The sequence below is a fragment of the Ovis aries genome, chromosome 4 (genome assembly GCF_016772045.2).
Source record: "Ovis aries strain OAR_USU_Benz2616 breed Rambouillet chromosome 4, ARS-UI_Ramb_v3.0, whole genome shotgun sequence".
NCBI classification, from domain to species: Eukaryota; Metazoa; Chordata; class Mammalia; order Artiodactyla; family Bovidae; genus Ovis; species Ovis aries.
In genome coordinates, this window is record NC_056057.1 from 6855108 (window position 1) to 6875289 (window position 20182).

The following is a 20182-nucleotide window of genomic DNA, read 5'->3' on the forward strand; positions in this document are numbered from 1 at the left end:
TTTTCATAAATGTGATTAATTTATGCATGAAGAGATGTCAGCCCAGACCTTTCTCAACTAAAATCATTCAACCTGAAATAAACTTTTCTCTTTATTTCATCCATCAGCAGAGAGATCCTCTTTATTTTTCTAACTGTTGTACTGTTGGATTCTGCAAAGTAAGATTAACATGAAAATAAAGAGAAACACTGAAATCTGGGGCTTCCCTCTCCCTTCCCCTTTCCTGCTCCCCCATCCTCTCCTTTCTTCAAATCTCTGTAAGCCCCAGGGCCCCTTGAATTCCTCCAGGCGCACTGGCCGAGAGTACAGTCCTACTCCCAGCCTGCAGTCAGCTGCTAGCTAGATTCAGCACAACTCAAGAGCCAGGGCTGAGTCCTTGTCACATTGGGATAGTTATAGCAACTGAGCTGGTACAAACTGCTGCACAGGTTCAATAAATATTGACTGAGTCAAGGAAAAAGCGGAAAGACACAAGAGCTGAAATTAACTTGCACAGTATGTGAGAAACAGAAAAAAATGAAATCTATAGCTTTGCTTCAGAAAGGGCTGGTCACCACCTGGTGAGGAGCTCAGAGAATTAGATGCCCACACACAAGGCAAAGGGAAGACAGATCCTTCTATTACGAGGGATCAAGATTTGGATTACATGCCTAATCCACAAACGGACGAGAAGATACAGACATTAGACTGATATAAACACAAAAATGGAGACTTACAGAAAGGATCCGATAGTGCATAGAGGGATGTACGGAAATTGGGCCCCTAAGCCCACAGCCTGACAGCAGTAGGCAAATCCTGGAGATTCTGGAGCAATCCAGTCTTGCACGTGGGGAGCAGGTGTCTCACCGTGCTCTGCCTGTTACATCTCTCCTAGCTGGTCTCTTCTGTGTGTCACGGTTTCCTGCTGCTGCTGCTGCCAAGTCGCTTCAGTCATGTCCAACTCTGTGCGACCCCGTCCCTGGGATTCTCCAGGCAAGAACACTGGAGTGGGTTGCCATTTCCTTCTCCAATGCAGAAAAGTGAAAGTGAAGTTGCTCAGTCGAATCTGACTCTTCACGACCCCATGGACTGCAGCCCACCAGGCACCTCCATCCATTGGATTTTCCAGGCAAGAGTACTGGAGTGGGGTGCCATTGCCTTCTCCTATAAATAGCTAAAACTTATATGGCATATCTGAGGACTCATACTCTGACAAGCTAGAACCAAGATTTCTGGGAGAAATACCAATGATTTCAGATATGCAGATGATACCACTCATTGGTAGAGAGTGAAGAAGAACTAAAGAGCCCCTTGATGACGATGAAAGAGAGAGTGAAAAAGCTGGCTTGAAACTCAACATTCCAAAAAGTAAGGTCATGGCATCCAGTCCCATCACTTCATGGCAGATAGAAAGTGGAAAAGTGGAAACAGTGATAGAATATTTTCTTGGGCTCCAAAATCACTGTGGACAGTGACTGGAGCCATAAAATTAGAAGATGATTGCTCTTTGGCAGGGAATCTATGACAAACCTACATAGCATATTCAAAAGCAGAGACATCACTTTGCTGACAAAGGTCTGTATAGTCAAATCTAGCATTTTTCCAGTAGTCATATATGGATGTGAGAGTTGGACCATAAAAAAGGCTGAACGCTGAAGAATCGATACTTTCAAATTGTGGTGCAGCAGAAGACTCTAGAGAGTCCCTTGGACTGCACAGACATCAAACCAGTCCATCCTAAAGGAAATCAACCCCGAATATTCACTGGAAGGACTGATGCTGACGATACAATATTTTGGCTTCATGATGCTGAGAGCTGACTCATTGGAAAAGACCTTGATATTGGGGAAGACTCAAGGTAAGAGGAGAAGAGGGCGGCAGAGGATGACACGGTTAGATAGCATTACTGCTCAATGGACGTGAATTTGAGCAAACTCTGGGAGATAGTGGAGAGCAGAGGGGTCTGGAGTGCTGCAGTCCGTGGGACTGCAGGCTCAGACACAACTTAGCAACCAAACACCAACAAACATACTCTTACTTACCCAATGGACCAACTTCAAATCCAAATATGGAAGTTACCAGATGTGGACACACCCACCCTGCAGACTGGGGATTATGCAGGCATGGGTCCTGGGACAGAACGACAGGAACAGGCTGCCCAGGACCTACCACCAAATCCTCCCACCTCCACTGGCTGATCCTAGAGGCTCCCCACCTAACAGAATCCTGTATCTCACAGAGAAATACAGAGACATGCCAAAGTCATTCACCTCAGTGCCCAGTCTGCAGACAATGGCAGGTGCCAACTGAGCTGTAGGGATGTTACAACTCCTAAAGGCAAAGCTGTCCCTAGGGGTTGAAGGGAGAGGAGAGAGTATAGACTGGAATGGGGGTAAGTCAGCTGTAGAGAAGGCGGCAGGCAGAGAAGGGGCCCCATCCAGGCAGGGAGGATGTCTCATTGCCCCACAGTTCCCTCCTGGGGCCAAGAACCTACCCTAAAGAGACTCAGAAATCTGACCTGGGGAGAACAAACATTTTCTACCATCAGCAGAACTAAAAGAACTGTTCTGAAACTAAAGAACAAGAACTCACTGTTGGTGCATCTGAGTTTTATTTCTATGTTAGTCATTCAGTCGTGTCCGACTCTTTTGTGACCCCATGGACTGTAGACCGTCAGAGTCCTCTGTCTATGGGATTTTCCAAGCAAGGATACTGGAGTGGGTTGCCATTGCCTTCTCCAGGGGATCTTCCCAACCCAGGGATATACTATGACTTTGTTTGGTTAATTATTCTGATAATCTCCAATTAAGGAACAAGTTGCCATGCAGGGATACGTACAGATTTTAACTTTTTTTTTTCAGGAGTAGTTTTTCAATAGTTTCAAAATAAAAACTAAAGTAAGTGATTTCAAGTTTGAGATACTATATCACTTTCTCATTTCATTTTTTTTATCTGCAAAACAACAATCTAAATTAAAGTTTTGAAATAAAATTTTCTTAACAAAAGAGAATTCCTCTGTTTACATATTGTCTTTTCTCTCCCCCCTGCCCCGAATGGATAGTAACTTCTTTAATAACCACTCTTTACTTTTCTGATGTTATATTTTCATAGGATAAAGTTATTTTAAGAAAAAATTTAATGTGATAAAAGTAAATGCTATCGAAACTAAAAAAAAAAAAGAGAGAGAGAGAAAGAGAGAAATAAATAAGAGGCAGGAGCTAAAATTGCCCTTCCCTAAAAGCAGTCTAGGCTTGGCCCTGGATGACAGCATCCTCTCAAAGCCATTGTCACACTTCTGTCACCAGATGGCGAGAGTGTCCTTTCTAGCTGCTAAGTGTCTTCCCAAAAGTGCCCAGAGTCACACTTGTGAGCAGGATGCACTTAAGGGGAATCAAAAAGTCCCTGCTACTTAAACCACAGGTCTCATCAGCTTCTGATGGCTGGGAGCTGGGTTATTTTGGGGCTGGAGGAAAAGGCAGGAGCAATGCTTTCCAACCCTGCTTTTGTATGGAGTGACCACACACCCGCAGGGCTGATGAACAGCCAAGAAACCTGCTTAGCAAGTCAGAGCAGTGGCTGGAACTGAGGGCCTGGTCAGGGCACTGGGTCATTCAGGTACCAACTTCATGAGTATGTCCTGGGCCATTCTTCCTACTCTGACCAGTATCTCCTGACTCTCAGCAAGAAGCCTGAAAAATGCTATGCGGGTCCCAGCTTTCTCTTCATCAATCACTTTGGACTGAATCCTTCCCCAACCTTACTACAGGTTCCACACCTGAAACTGTCTTAAATTAGAGCAAGGCCTCACTAAGCATCTAAGCAGCAGAGGCCTTCCTGGGACATGGGGGCACCAACCAGCAGCCTGCATCTCCCAGGCTCCGAGCACTCTCTGAGCTCCACCCCTGTCCATCAGGGCCACATGGGGGGCCCACTCCCTATAAGGCTCTCTGTCCTCCCCCTACCACAAGGACAGCAGCTCTGGAGTGAAATGAATCTGATCCACAGCCAGCTTCCAGCCACCACACTAGCAAATGGTCCCTCGTAGCTACAGCAAGCGGCTGCTTCCTGTGCCTTTAGAGATTTTTGTTTTGTTCTTTTTGTCTTTCCCGTGGCTGTCAGAGAATGGATTTGCACACAAAGGGACTTAATTAAGAACTGTCCCCAGGAGCTGTCAGTTTCCAGTCTCAAGAAGAACACAACTTCACCCACCACACACACATACACACACATACACACATACACACAGCAGATGAACAGAACAACAGTCTGACAACCCGACAAGGCCCTGCTTTCTTTGCAGGCACTAAAGACTGACTTTTTCTCCTTTATAGTTTACCTTGAAGCAGGACTCTCTGTCTAACATCTTTCAAAACTTCTTGTGAATAAGTCCCTTGGATAAATTTGGATCATGCAGGAACTCACTTAGAAGGGGGAAAAATGTGGACAGTGTTTACATGGTGTATTTCACCTGGTGGCAAGCAGTGAAATCATTGGGATGAGAATGAAGAAGGCTGTTTCTTAGGAGATGAAGATCCAGACCTGGTGAATGTCCTGGAAGGGTTCCAATCTGACAGATCACACAGTCAAATAAGATGCAGCAAAAAACCTGCTGGCCTCCCGTTAAGAGCTGAACATTTGTAAATTCATATGGTTAAAATTCATACAGTGAAGCTTTCACCCACAGTGTGATGGTCTCTGGAGGTAGAACCTGTGGGAGGTCAAAAGGGTAAGACGAGGCCAAGTTCATGAGGGTGAGGCCCTTAGGGTGGGGTTAGTGTCCTCCTGTGAGAGGAGGAAGGCCCTCTCTCTACCATGTGAGGACATGGTGAGAAGGTGGCCACGTACAAAACAGAGCAAGCAGAATCAGACCCTGCAGGCATCTCAATCTTGGCCTTCAAGTCTCCGGAACCAGGAGAAGCAAACTTCTGTTGTTTCAGGCACCCAGTCCCATGTATTTCACTCTAGCAGCCTGAGCTAAGACACCACCTGCACCCCTATTTCTGCAGTGGAGAGAGGTGTGTGTCCACATGAACCCAGCCATGGCCTCCAGCTCTTGGCTTGCTGCAAACAGAGCTGGCAGAGTGGAGGCGGGGCCAACAAGGTCTGAAGTGACCCCAGGGCCACAGGCAGCCAGGCTCAGAGCCCCAGCCTGGACCCCACTTCCAGTAGGGAGGGCCCCTCTCCTTCTACCTGGGATCATGGGGGATGGTGAGATTTTGATGGAGCAGCTTTAATACTTTACCTATTCACAGATTTCTAAAATTAAGACTTTAATAGATGGGACATGAGCACAACTGGGCATGATCACCCACTCAGGCCAAATAGGGGGAAAAGGCCAGGGGAGCAGTTCTGTTAAAGCCAAACTCCTTCTGGGACCTCCCTGGTTGTCCAGTGGTTAGGACTCAGTGCTTCCACCGCCAGGGCCCAGGTTCAGTCCCTGGGGAACTAAGAGCCTTAAGCTGAGTGGTACAACTGAAAAAATTTGAAAAGCCCAACTCCTTTTAAATAATGAGAGGCTCTAAACTCTTTCGTTTTAGAATTAGCATAAAGGTTAAAGATAAGTAATCCTTAGGAGAAAGAAGCAATAAAATGAATGGGCTTCCCTGGTGGCTCAGTGGTAAAGAATCTGCCTACAATGCATGAAACGCAAGGGACATTGGTTTGATCCCTGGGTCATGAAGATCTCCTGGAGAAAGAAATGGCAACCCACTCTGTCCATCCTACAGTCCATGGGGTCACAAACAGTTGGACATGACTGAAGCCACTGAGCATGCACAGCCTTCCTTTAATATACAAATGACAAAAACTAAGCGTCTTCCAAGAGCAGGCTTTTAAAAGGTGGGTGTGAGATGTGATGAGAGGACTGGTTTCCTAGGGGATACAAGTTCAGAAATGAGGCAGTGAACTGGTGATAGCAGGGAGTGGTGGGGACTCTGGCAAGTGGAGAAAGCACTTAACACACTGAAGCCCATATGTGTATCCCTTCCTAACACACATACCGAACGCAAACAAAACCACGCTGCTTTCCTTCATCATTCTTCACTTGGGATGGAAGTAATAACGCTTAAACGCTAAACGGGGAGAGATGAAGACCTCCAGAGGAGAGCTGACTCAGTGGAGCTGGAGGGAACAAGGGTCACAATCCCCAACTAGAAAGTGGCCACGTGGACACATCTGAGGTTGGAGCCTGGCTCCCAGCAGCCTGCCTCAGCTGTCAATCACCCAGCAAGTGCTGGACCACGGGCTGAGCCTGGAGCACAGGCATCCTCAGCTCACACCTTGGCCCCTGCACTTCCCCTTGAAGCTCAGCCTCTTCCACAACATCCTGCAGCTACAACAGGCCAGCCCAGCGGTTTCTCCAGTTAATGAGGTCCGTTTCCACAGAGGCTTAAAACACCATGGGGCTCACTCACAAGAAAGGGACCATCTCTGAGCTCAGACACCTCCCTGAGAGCCGACCATTCAATTGTGCCAGTGGCCCCTCGCTGTTAGCCCGGGAGCAAGATGAGCTTACTTCCTCAGCTCCCTGGAGGGCACAGGAAGCCTGAGGGGAACTCTGTTGCCAGCGGGAGGTAACCTGAGCCAGTGGTCAACAGCACAGTTTATCCCTCGGGCCACTGGCGCCCCCTGCTCCTCACAGGCCCAGGCAAAGGCAGCAGGCTTGTCAGAATTCTTTCTCTTCCTGCCTCCCAGACTCTGACGTTTCTCCAAGCGTGACATGACTGAACTACTGGCCAGTGGAGGCAAAGGTGCTCCGGGCGGCCCTGCTCCCCATGGGAGTAGACGGCCAACATCCTGGCCACCCAGCTTCCCTGCACTGGGGCCTGGGGGACAGGGATGCCCCTACGACAGCACCCACCGGCCGGGAGCCCTGTGTCCCCAGAGCATAACTGTCAACAATTCAGTGTGTGACCAGGCCTAAAACTATGGCTCCTGACATCCCAACAGGGATGAATAAATATGAGTCCTGGCTTGTTGAAATGAACTCTATTTGTTTCAAGCCTTTTGAAACAAAACTATGGAGATAGATTTTGGGGAAAAAAAAAAACTCACAGAATTTAAAAGTAAAATGCAAGTAACAATTTTTTTTAAATGATTTTGTGATATGGACCATTATTAAAGTCTTCTTTTTGAATTTGTTAAAACATTGCCACTGTTTTATGTTTTGGTTTGGAGGCCACAAGGCATGTGCAATCTGAGCCCCCCAAGCAGGAATCAAACGGGTTGTCCCTGAGGTGAAAGGCGAAGTGTTAACCCTGGACCACCAGGGAAGTCCCCAGGGAATTTTTAAAGTTGGACCAGGGAAATGTAAACGATTGTACCATGCCAACCTCCAACGAAAGCAGAGACACAAGACAGAAGGTCCAACATCTCTAGGAGAGTGTGTGTTACGATTTATTTCTGAGCTGCCTCAGGAGTAGAAGGGCCATACCACTAAGAAGCGGCATCACTAGCTGTGGTTTCATACATGTGTATGTATGTGTGTGTATATATATATATATATATATACCTATGTATGTATATATCTGCTGCTGCTAAGTTGCTTCAGTTGTGTCCGACTCTGTGCGACCCCATAGATGGCAGTCCACCAGGCTCCCCATCCCTGGGATTCTCCAGGCAGGAACACTGGAGTGGGTTGCCATTTCCTTCTCCAATGCATGAAAGGGAAAAGTGAAAGTGAAGTCACTCAGTCGTGTCCAACTCTTCGCGACCCCATGGACATATATATATACGTATATGTACTTAAATATATTATGTAGTGTGTGTGTGTTAGTTGCTCAGTTGAGTCTGACTCTTTGTGACCTCACAGACTATAGCCCACCAGGCTACTCTGTCAATGGAATTGTCCAGGCAACAATACTGGAGTCGGGAGCTATTCCCTTCTCCAGGGGATCCTCCCAACCCAGAGATCAAACCCATGTCTCCTGCATTGAAGGTGGATTCTTTACTGTCTGAGCCACCAGTTTTTGCTGTTCAGTTGCTCCGTCGTGTCTGACTCTTTGTGACCCCATGGACTGCAGCACGCCAGGCTTCCCTGCCCATCACTGTTTCCCAGAGCTTGCTCAAACTCATATCCATCGAATTGGTAATGCCATCCAACCATCTCATCCTCTGTTGTCCCCTTTTCCTCCTTCCCAGGATCAGGGTATGATTTCAGTGAGTTAGCTCTTTGCCTCTGTTGGCCAAAGTATTGGAGTTTTAGCTTCAGTATCAGTCCTTCCAATGAATATTCAGGGTTGATTTCCTTTTGATCGACTGGTTTGATCACCTTGCTGTCCAACAGACTCTCAAGAACCTTCTCCAGCACTACAGTTTGAGAGCATCAATTCTTTGGTGAAGCTCGTATACTGTTATGTACGCTTAATGTATAAGTGTGTGTATAAATATATACACATGCATATATCTTTCTTTAGCTTTATTGGGATTCCTGAACCAGGAAATAGGGGTCTTTCAATGAGAAAGTCTCCAGCACTATCTCTTCTTTTTCGCACATTCCCTGCTACCTATCTCAAAATTCTAACTGCACGTATGTTACCTTCTCTCTCAATCCTCCATGTCCCCAAGCATGTCTTTCCTACATTCCACCTGTGCCCCTGTGTTTCATTCCGGGCCACTGCCTCAAGTCCACCCCCAGGTTCACTAGATTATCTCAGAACCTGCATCTATCATCCTGCCAAACTCTCCCCTTGAAGATCAGTTCTAATGACTGTAGCTTTCCTTTACAGAGGTTCTATCTGATTCCTTCCCAAAGCTGATGAGTACTTTGGATATAGTGATATTATTTACCCATCTATTTTATTCCCGCATTTATTTCTCTAGGCATAAAAAATAATTCTCATTTATATCCTGACATCTGGGTCTGATCTGACTGCTTTTGGCTCAGCTGCTCTTTCTCCTTGGGTGTTATTGTTATTTTGACATCATATTCCTTGGAACTGTATTTGCGGGGAGTCCCTGAGGCCAGAGAGCGTTTGTCTCTGCCCAATACCTGTGGGCACTGCCAGTCTGGGGCCCCTTTAAATGAAAATATTCCACGAGGATTATCCAGAACACTCAGGGAAGCATGACCATCCACATCCACAGGGGGGGACGTGCAACTGCTGACCGTGAGCCCCAGCTCTGCCCACACTGAGGCTGTCCAGGGCTGTGTCTGCACTGCCCTCCTGCAGGACAGACTCTTCTGGGGAGCCTGCTTTTATGAGACACATTCTGATCTGACTCTCTCCACCTGTGGTCCTGGGCTTGCCGCGTGCCCCAGCCTGGCCATAAGTGCCAAGCGTCCAGGTCCCAGGCATCAGAGATGGCCCTCAGCCAGCCACCCCTGAAGCCAGCCGCCCCTCTGGCTGACTTTCCTCTCTACATTAATTTCTCTGTGAGTGTGTGTGTGTGTGTGTCTTTTTGCCATTTCTGCTGTGCTTTTAAGAAGATGTGCTTTATTGTATGAGATCCAAGATTTCATGACTTTTATAAAAACAGTGGGTTTTCAGGCTATAGTTCTTCCATATTCTCGGGCAAAATCACCTCTGCCATGATTGGAAATGCACAGAGCCTTAATTTTCCAACGCTCTGTTTTTCCACGGGCCAGGGCCTCCCTGAGAATTCACAGGGCCACGGGCAGATGCCTGACATCATCGCTTTCTGCATCCATTCGAAAGGCACTCTGTGTCCTGGCCGCACCCCAGTGCCCGGCAGAAATAGAAAGAGAAGTGAAATCCAGCTGGCAGGATCTCAGCCTTGGAACAGATAAGCAGCAAGAAGGATTTCCGGCTACGTGGTCAGAACCATGCCATGAAGGATGGCTACAGGGGCTGCAGACTTGAGTGGAAAACTGGATCCTTTACTCAAGCTCACAACTGTTCTATTTGAAACAGGCTTGGTCTTTCCCCCCGAAATCGGCCCCAGGCATCCTCTGCCATTTTAAGGCAAACCATCAACAGCCGTGGGGTCTGAATGAGTGGCCTCCACCTACGTGCCCGGCAGACACCCCATGCCCCATGACCAACCTCTGGGCACATCTCTCTCTACAAGGTCCCGGCAGTTTGTCACCGTATCACTGGGATCTAGGCCAATGCCTGCAAAGATTTATTCAAAAAAGTATTTGAATAATACAAGAATGAATTTTCTGTTGGGATGTATCAGATCCGAGGACGAACTATTTATGGGAACACACAGCCCCCTAGGGTCACCTTCTAACAATGAGGACCTTTTTCATGGGCCATCCTCCTGGAGACCAAGTGCCTCACTGGAGGCAGGACCACTCCTGAGAGGCTCACCCCCCAGGCCACATGAGCAGCAGGCTTTTGCTCTGCTATTTGTACAGAGCTCTGTGGGTTCTCCCATCTCTCACCTCCTTCCTATAACACGAGAGACAAGCAGGATCCTCGCTACAGTTTCCTACCAGCTGATAAGGAGGCTCTGTTGCCTGGGCTTCCCAGTTGGTGCAGTGGTAAAACATCTACCTGCCAATCCAGAAGACATGGGTTCGATCCCTGGGTTCAGAAGATCCTCTGGAGGAGGAAATGGTAACCAACTGCAGTATCCTTGCCTGGAAAATTGCAGGGACAGAGGAGCCTAGCAGGCTGCAGTCCATGGGGTTGCAAAGAGTAGGGGATCACAAAGAGTTGGTCATGACTGAGTGACTGAGCATGCATGATTATCACCCTTGGGCATAGAACAAGGGCTCACTAGAGACTGACTCTCCATGCCAACTGAAGGACAAGTCTGGAGAGGGTAGCTAGGGTCCCTGAGCTGTCTCTGATGCAGGCTGGCTTGTTTGGTCTTGAAGAAGTTACTGGTTTTATATGGTGACACCTCTTCACTTGTGAACAGACAGCATCACAAAGCCACATGACTGTAGGACCATGGGAAAGTCAGGCCAGGGGGGTGATGGTCTCCTGGGGAGCCAATGCCCTTCTCAAGGAGCAGCTTGGCCCTGGCGGATGGCTACCATCTGGGACTCCCCCCGTTCTCATGACAAACTGGCAATTGAAGTATCTGTATGAACCTCTCACTTGTTAAATGTCTGCTCCAGTGACACAGACAGCTGATGCTCTGTGAGCCAAGCAGAGCACTCCCTGGGCCAGGGCTGTTTGTCAGACCATCAGTCTATACCGCATGGCCTGACGACCTTTGAGGTCGTACCCTCTGGCCAAGATCTGGAACCTACTGGAACCTTCCTATTTGCCCTCAGGGAGCTCCTGGGGCTCAGAGCTCATGTTCTCCTTACAACTCAAGATTTCATACTTTGAAGCCCACAGATGCTCATTTTGTTCCCTATGGCTTTGTCCCCTATGTTATAAGTGAAACATAACACACATCCTCATAAACGCAACCAAATTCATTCAGTGTTTACCAGGCCCTATAAGCCTTACTTTTCCAGGTACCAGATATTCTCCCAGCCACACACAAAATGCCCCTCTACCCTCTGGGATCAGGAATATAAGGGGGCAGGGCGGGAAGGAAAGGTCCAACAGACCAGGACTCAAATCCTGCGCCCCAACACCCTGTTACTAGCTTGATGACTTTCATCAAGTTACTTACCTGTTTTGAAACTTAGTTTTCTCTCCTTGAAGAAAATACCACCAACTCATCAGTCTGTTGTGTAAATCACACCCCCAAAATATAAAACATATAAGCCCTGGATAAATGTAGGTTTTCTTCTTCTTGTCTTAAAAGACTAAACTTTTAGGTTAGCAGATACTGGTCCTGTCTTAAACGTCTGTAAGACAATTGGTCCACGCCAAAAGGCCCTTAAAATTTGGTCCTGTTCAAAGAATCTATGCCAAATGATTTGGGACAGGACCAAACAGCAGGTACTTTTTCCTTTTCTAATGAATACAGTTGATTTATAATTCTGTGTCGGTTTCTGATATACAGCAAAGTGATTCAGTTTTGTATATATATAAATATCTATATATGTACATATAACTTTTTCAGATTCTTTTCCATCACTGGTTATTACAAGATACTGAATATAGTTCCCTGGGCTATACAGTAAAGCTCTTGTTAAATAACTATTTTATATGTAGTAGTGAAGAAGGCTGAGTGCCAAAGAATTGATGCTTTTGAACTGTGGTGTTGGAGAAGACTCTTGAGAGTCCCTTGGACTGCAAGGAGAGCCAACCAGTCCATTCTGAAGGAGATCAGCCCTGGGATTTCTTTGGAAGGAATGATGCTGAAGCCGAAGCTCCAGTACTTTGGCCACCTCATGCAAAGAGTTGATTCATTGGAAAAGACCCTGATGCTGGGAGGGATTGGGGGCAGGAGGAGAAGGGGACAACAGAGGATGAGATGGCTGGATGGCATCACTGACTCGATGGATGTGAGTCTGAGTGAACTCCGGAAACTGTTAATAGACAGGGAGGCCTGGCGTGCTGCGATTCATGGGGTCGAAGCGAGTCGGACACGACTGAGCAACTGAACTGAACTGAACTGAATGTGTATTTGTTAATCCAAAAATCATAAATTATCCCTTCCCCAGCCTTCCCCATTGGTAACCATAAGCTTATTTTCTAAGTCTTTGAGTTTACTTCTCTTTTGTAAATAAGTTCATTTGTATCATTATTTTGGGGATTCCACATATAAATGATATCAATATCATATGATATTTGTATTTCTTTGTCTGACCTTCACCTAGTGTGATAATCTCTAGGTCCGTGCATGTTGCTTCAAGGACCTCTTGGCATGGAGCAAATATCTTTTGAAAGTTTTGGACTGGACCAAGTGATCATGCAGATATCAAGGACATTTTGGCATAGATTGAACATCTTATGGACCAGAGTTTTTAGGAAAGTTTGGATATGAACAACTGTCCTACAGGAACTTTCATAGTACCTATCTCATATGTGCATACAAAGTACCATGTGGACCAGGTAAAAAAAGCAGTCAGTCACATTAAGTTTCTCCTACCTGAGTTAGGGACACATCGAAAGATCTAGAGAAACCATATGCACTCTCCTTGCTTTAAAAATAAAATTGTTACCACTTAAATGTCTTTAGACAGAAAGGCAGAAACTAAGAAGTCCAGAATTCATCAAATCTTACTAGGAACCAAAACAAACTCAGCGGTAGCAACAGCACACACGTGATACTGACTTCCATAAAAGAACGTCCACTTTACACAACTCAGTTCACTTTCTTTTGCAAAGGAAAACAATAATGGTATTATTTTGACTTAAATAGCATCAGTAGAAAGAATATAAATCCCATTAGACTGAAAAACATGGAGAATTGTGTCTTTTTCCTTCTTGGCACTTTATCATAATTGCATTACAGATCTGTTGAGATGATGCTTTTGATTCCAAATTTCATGTAGGTTGTTTTCCATTAATAAACTCCTAGAAAGGAGATTTTGTAACAGGTCAGGGTGAGGCCCCCGGAAAGGCATGTAACTCAGTGGTCCCCAATCATCTCACCCGAGACTCCCTCATCCACTGTTTTCCTGTCCAACTTTCCCCGTGCTTTGAAAGACAGCCTAGCAAGGAGCACGTATCAATAATTCATTTTCTCTTTTCTTCAAACGCTTATACAATTGCCAATCAGAGCTCCTGATCTGCCATAATAACCAGTGTGGATACACAGAACTGATGTCATTCCAACAAAAGCGAAGTGAAAGTTCAGTTCTCCCGAGTGGCCTTATCTAGTGGAGTCACACACTCCATGAGATTCTGCGAAACAGTGAAACAAATTTGCAGACCCCAATTCTGTCCCCACAGTCCCCCAGAAATCAGGATTCCCAGGAGGAGAACAGGTTCTTCTGTTGCTCAAAATGGAGGCATTTTTTAATGAAAGAGTTTCAAATCTGACTTGCTACTGGTCTGCATGGAAGTCCTCAGGGGCAAATTTAAAAGTGAGGCCTTCGCATGACGCTAGCACCCACTGACTTAAGTAGCATGATAATTCTGAAAATGGTGCTCCGATCGGAACAGATACCGAACCATCGTGATCTGCGTGGGCAGCTTCATCACGTTTTATTTATGTTTCTCAGGCATTTTTTGTGTGACCCGTCCCTCTGTGCCTTTTCTACGAATTCATTCTTCCAGTCACTCTTGCTGATGCACCCTTGTCCCACCGCACTCTTTATACCTCCCTGGACCCAAGCCTATGAGGTCAGCTCTGATCACTGACACCCAGTGTTACAGGCTGGACTGGGTCCCCTCCCAGATTCAGACATTGAAATCCTAAACCTAAGAGCTCAGCATGTGACTGTACTTAGAGACAAGGTCTTGACAGAGGCCGTCAAGGTGAAATAAGATCATACGAGTGGGCCCTAATTCAGGATGAGTGGTGTCCTTATAGGAAGAGGAGATCAGGGCAAGATACACACAGAGGGATAACCACGTGGGGACTCAGGAAGACAGCCATCTACAGGCCCGCCCAGGAGGGAGGCCCCGGGGGAAACAGCCCCACCTACTCCTTGATCTTGGACTCCCAGCCTTCAGGGCTGTAAGACAACAAACTTCTACCGTCGAAGCCACCAGGTCCGGGGCATTTTGTTAAGCAAACGGAATAGTGTTCATGTATGAAAAATATAAACCAAGAGACAGGCTTCCTTGTTCAAAGTTGGAGACTTGTTGGTGTAAGAACAGGATACTAGGTATGATTTGAGAGGCAATGGAAGGCATTCTAGTAGTAACTATGTTTTTCTCTGGATATACAAATGAAATTGCAAACACTCCCGGAGGGATGAGGGTATTACTCTAAGTATTATTAGCAGCTCAATGGTATTTCATTGAAAAATGAGGTCGTCAGCTAACATCTGCCCAAGATCAACTAGGCTGTGAGGAATGAGGGTTTTAAAGGGGTAAAGAGCCTGGAGAGAAGGGAAGAGACAGACTGAAGTACAGAGAAAACTGGGCAGAGAGTGAAAGTGAGCAGGACTCTGTGAGGCCCTCCCTGGTACAAAAACCTTTCTGTGTTTTATTTCTCCTTTGTAGGACAAAGATTTTAGCCTCTAAGACCTTCCCTGAGCTCCAAAGGGCAGAGTGAAACATCAGTAATTAGGGGCATGAAGAATGCAAAAAGAAACAGTAGTGCAGATGGAGGAGGGCCCCAGTTCCTCCTGGGGCATGGACACAGACCTCTGCTATATATCTTTGAATTCCTTTGCAGGAACTAAGGCACCCACCCTCCTGGGCAACGGTAACTTCAGGCTGAGCACAAAATTCCTGGAGTACCGCCCTGTGACCTCACTACCAACCAATCAGAGGAGGGTTACATACCCAGCAGCCTACCTCCCAAATTTTGCCAGTAAAACCTTGTCTGAAACCCCTCTCCCTCCCCATGCTCCTTGCATTGTTGTTATTGCTGTTCAGTCACTCAGTCATGTCTAATTCTGTGTGACCCCAGGGACTGCAGCATGCCAGGCTTCCCTGTCCTTCACTATCTCCCGGAGCTTGCTCAAACTCATGTCCATTGAGTCAGCGATGCCATCCAACCATCTCATCCTCATCTCATCCCCTTCTCCTCTTGCCTTCAACCTTTCCCAGCATCAGGATCTTTTCTAATGAGTCAGCTCTTAGCATCAGGTGGCCACAGTATTGGAGCTTCAGCTTCAGCATCAATCCTTCCAATGAATATTCAGGGTTGATTTCCTTTAGGATTGACTAGTTTGATCTTCTTGCAGTCCAAGGGACTCGCAAGGGTCTTCTCCAACACCACTGTTCAAAAGCATCAGTCTTTTGGCACTCAGCTTTCTTTATGGTCCAACTCTCACATCCATATATGACTACTGGACGCATGGCCCTGCAATAAATACACCTTTATCTGCTCCAAACTCTGAGGTGTCAGTTGATTTGGCTTCAGTGTGCAGCTGGCACAGTGACTGCAGATAGGCCCCCAGAACGGAGACTCACGGGAGGGCTGGGAGGAGTGATGTTTGCCTGGGGCTGCCTACACATCACAGGCACAGGATCAGTTCTGCCAAGCTCCCAGTCTCCATCAGTAATCTCTCTCTCAGAAAGTAGAGCAGAGACTACCACAGCGCCTGCGTGCCTCAGGGGAAGCGGACCAGAACCAGCCTCCCTTTCACCTCCAGTTTTGCCGTGGTCAGCAGTGTTTCATGCGTGACCCTTGAGACCACAACCTCCACTGAACTGCACTTTTCTCAGAGAAGCCCCCAGAGCTTCAGATATAAAATGCTTTCCTTTTCTGTTTTCTCTGCTATGTAACCTGCAAGCCCTGGAGGACCTTCTGGAAGCCCAGTTGGCCCAGACCAGGCATGGGGGCAAACCCCATGGACTCACGGCTGACCCCGTGTGCTTAGTTGCTCAGTTGTGTCTGACTCTTTGTGATCCCGTGGACTGCGTCGCCTAGTAGGCTCCTCTCTTCATGGGATCCTCCAGGCAAGAATACTCGAGTGGGTAACCATTCCCTTCTCCACAGGATCTTCCTGAGCCAGGGACTGAACTCAGGTCTCCTGCATTGCAGGTGGATTCTTTACCAATGAGCCCCCACAGCTGACCCTAAGCCCTTCTAAGCTCAACCTCCCAACACCCCTGACAAAGCCTGCATCCTTTTGGTCTTGGAAGGAAACTTGCACAAAGCCACGCTAAATCAGGGAAATACCTAGAAATGTTCCTGATACTAACAGAAATGAACAAGCGTGATACATACAGTGAGATCCTTATGCAATTGTACATGTCATAGGAGCAGGAATATAGTGGAAATTTTGCAGCAGCTGCTCAACCCTCATGCATGTGTCATCCTAGCAGCTGGTAATGATTGGATGAAAGTTAAGAATGAAGTGTCGCTTGAAGATGAAAGATGCACTTAATACTCTAAAAATAGCTTTATTAATATTTTGATTCTTCCCGAGATAATCATCTCTCCAAACTCCCTTTTCTTGCTAAAATCTCCCATCTGCAGAGTGGGAAACACATTCCATTTCATTTGTTCATTCTCATGCTTAGTCATGTCTGACTCTTTGCGACCCTATGGATTGGAGCCCTCCAGGCTCCTCTGTCCATGGGATTTCCCAGACAAGAATTCTGGAGTGGGTTGCCATTTCCTCCTCCAGGGGATCTTCCAGGCCCAGGCATCAAACTTGAGTCTCCTGCATTGCAGGCAGATTCGTTACCAGCTGAGCCATCAGGGTAGGCACTAATTTTTGGAAACAGGAATCCAACAGGAGAATCCCCCAACAACCATATACACAGACAGTCCATGGCATCCAGCATTTAGCAATGAATAACTCAAACAGATTTGAATTCTTCCTTCTGCCTGTGATGGCTGCTCTGTGATGTGTTTGGGCTTCTGAGGTCAAAATGTTAGTAATTCCTCAGCCCACCTCATGGGATACATAAGAAATGATTATGTTACCACACATAGTGCAGACAGTAAATACTAATAATAAAAAACTAACTCCTTGTCTTTGATCTTATAACACTTTCGATGAACCTGAAACTCCAGGGAATTGTTTGGCTATAGCTCCATTCTGGCCAACACAGAAAGTGGCTCCTTTGGGTCCCACCAGCTCCCAGGGCCAGCTTTGCTTCTGCACTTCCGGGCTGCACCCATAACTTCTGGAGAGTCATCTGTCTGGCTCCTCAGTCTTCTAGGAGAATTTTGAGAGCAGAGGTCCTGACTGCTATTGTATGGGCAGGGCCTGGTACCCATAAAGTTCTCCTCAAAGGGGTCTGGTCCTCCAAAGGGCCGAAGCCAAGAATTGTCTTCAACATGTTTGCCTGGAGTTAGACCCTGAATATCAGGTGGTTAGAACTCCAGGGAGCCTTGAGGAATGGCTAGCCTTACTTTACAGATGAAAGAGTATTTCTACAGCACTCAGGAATTCATTCCTGAAACTCACTACCTGCTGTCACACCCTGGCCACATTCTCAATCTGTAGATCTCAGAGGCTCTGTTCTGGAGACCCTGGAGGAGATTCCTCCCCATCTGCCTCCTCACTCAGCTTTGGGGGCCGGAGGTCCCAGGACACCCTCTGCTGCCCAGGAAAACTCTGGCATGCCAAGTCAATCAGCCAAGTCCAGGCAGGCCAGAGGCTGAGCCAACCCTGGGGGGCTTGAAAGGCTGAGCAGGGGTGCGGGTGGTCTGCCAGGGCTGCTAGTGAAGAAGCTGGGCTCTGGGCAAGTTAGCCCCTGGCCAGCACATCCACTGGGCAGTCTGTCCACCCAGCACCCGTGGGGCTAGGCTTTTGGTGTAAATAGAGCCTAGAGTATCAAAGCAGGCTTGAGGCACTGAATCTGCTCCTTAGCAGCTGTGTTGCCCTGGACACCTTATTTAAATATTCTGTGTCTCAGTTTCCTCTTCTCCATCAACTGGAGGTAACAGATCATAATCAACTTTATAGCCTAGCTTGAGGTTTAACTACCTTAGTATAGGTGAAAATGCAGCCTGGGGGTGTGACATTACTGTAGGCATTCAGGAAATAGTGCTACTAACATCATGACCAGTACTCACCTAAAATAAAACCATTTTAAGAACCATAACCTGGACTTATTTTTGCCATGGACCATGTTTTGTCATCCAATCAGCAAGAATTTTGTTTTGTTTTAATTTCTAGAACATCTGCCTGATACCCAGCACATAATCCAGGGAAACGGCTTATTTATATGAATAGTCTCCCTTAATGAACTATTAACTGAAGAATGCATCCCAAACAGCAAGGTAAATTGCCCTGTGTTTGAAAACAGGGTGAACATTTCAGCAGCAACACTTTTAACTCCGGAGCAGCCAATTAAGGGTAACAGCGCAGCCTGTTTTTTCGCTTGGGCTTTGGTGCCACGGGCTTTACTCTAAGGAAACCCTTTTGGAGCAAACGCATGTCAGCTGGGCACGTGGCTTTCAAAAATTACCTCTGCACTGAAAAAGAGAGGGGACACAGGCACAGCGCCGTCCACCTCTGAGAACCACAGGGCGCCTCTTCTCCAAAGTGGGGGCGAGGAGCCAGCTCACCGGCTCCTGGGACGTGCAAAGTCGCCCGGGCGCTGGCCTCTTACCACGAACTCCTCCAGGGTCTGGTAGGTCTTGCCCCGGAACTCGCAGTAGTTCTTCCTCTCCTTGCACTGCGGGCAGCACTGGCTGGTGTCAACGTGGATGCAGCGCGGGTGCAGCCGCGGGCACTCGGGCTGCGCACACAGCGGTCCCTCCTCGGTGCACAGGCACGGGCAGGCCGAGGGCCCCGGAGCAAACTTCTCCCCGATCGCGTACACGAAGCCGCTCTCGTCCACGCAGCCCTTGCCCCGGTAATCCGGGTACGCGTACTCCTCCGGCGGCTCGGGCGTGGGCTCCGACTCCGGACCCGCCACGTCCTGGGCGGCGGCGGCCGGGGGCTCTTCGTGCGGGGTGTCCCCGCGGGGCCGCCCCTGCAGGGCCCCGGCCCCGGCGCCCCCGCCCTGGGCGGCCCAGGCCTGCTTCTGCCTGCTCCACGCCTCCCGGCCGGCCAGCCCGCGGCCGCTCTTGCCCTTCCAGTCCCGGCCGCCGCCGCCGCCCTCGTCCCTCGCCGGGCGCCCGAGCTCGCTCATCCGCCCCGGGCCGTCCCGAGACGCGTGCTCGCGCTTCTCCTGGCCCGGCCGCTCCGGCGCCTGGGCCAGCTTCTCCAGCGGGATCCTCGGGCTGCACAGGGCCACCATCAGGCAGCAGGTGAGCAGGAGCGAACTGGACAGCGCGCCAACTGCCATCGCAGTGGAGCTGGGCATTCCCTACCGCGTCCCGGCGGGCGGGCGGGCGGGGAGCGCGGCCGAGGGGCGAGTCGCATTCACAGCCCGGGGGCGCGCCGCCGCCAGCCGGGAGCCGCCGTCCCTGCGGAGAGAACAGCAGCACAGCTGAGCCCCGCGGCCCGCGCGCGCCCGGTCCCCGCCCGGCCCCGAGCCGCCCGACCCCGAGGCTCCCTAGATGGACTCGCCGGACCGCGAGGGCAGGGGCTGCATTCCCGGCGCCGCCGGGGGTCCTACAGATCTGACTGCGGGCCTGGACACGGAAGCGAGTCCCAGAAAAACACCGACCCGCAGTGTGCCCCCTGTAGTCGTTATTAGTGGATGGTGGAGCGGTGGGGCTGCAGCGAGCTGGGCCCGCGCCCCCTGCAAGGCTCGGATGGAGCCACATAACTCCAGCGCCTGGCGCCCCTCTTCAGGTCCCGGCCACACTTCCCCAGAGGTCGCGCAGTGAAGAATTCCGCAGTGGAGTGGACGGTGAAGACTGTGCAGAAAAATGAGAGGGAAACCCTTCCTCGCTTGCCTGAGGGTGT

The 20182-nt window shown here is 48.6% G+C and overlaps 1 protein-coding gene across 1 annotated transcript in view; it reads right to left on the reverse strand.

The window, feature by feature from the left end:
* The window catches only part of VWC2 (von Willebrand factor C domain containing 2), a 126617-nt gene extending 106958 nt beyond the window's left edge, over positions 1-19659 (reverse strand). Inside the window, exon 1 of the mRNA XM_004008194.5 lies at positions 18936-19659. Within this exon, the coding sequence (XP_004008243.4) occupies positions 18936-19634 (699 nt within the window). The 5' untranslated portion in view covers positions 19635-19659. The remainder of the gene's footprint in view (positions 1-18935) is intronic.
* Positions 19660-20182: the final 523 nt, after the last annotated feature.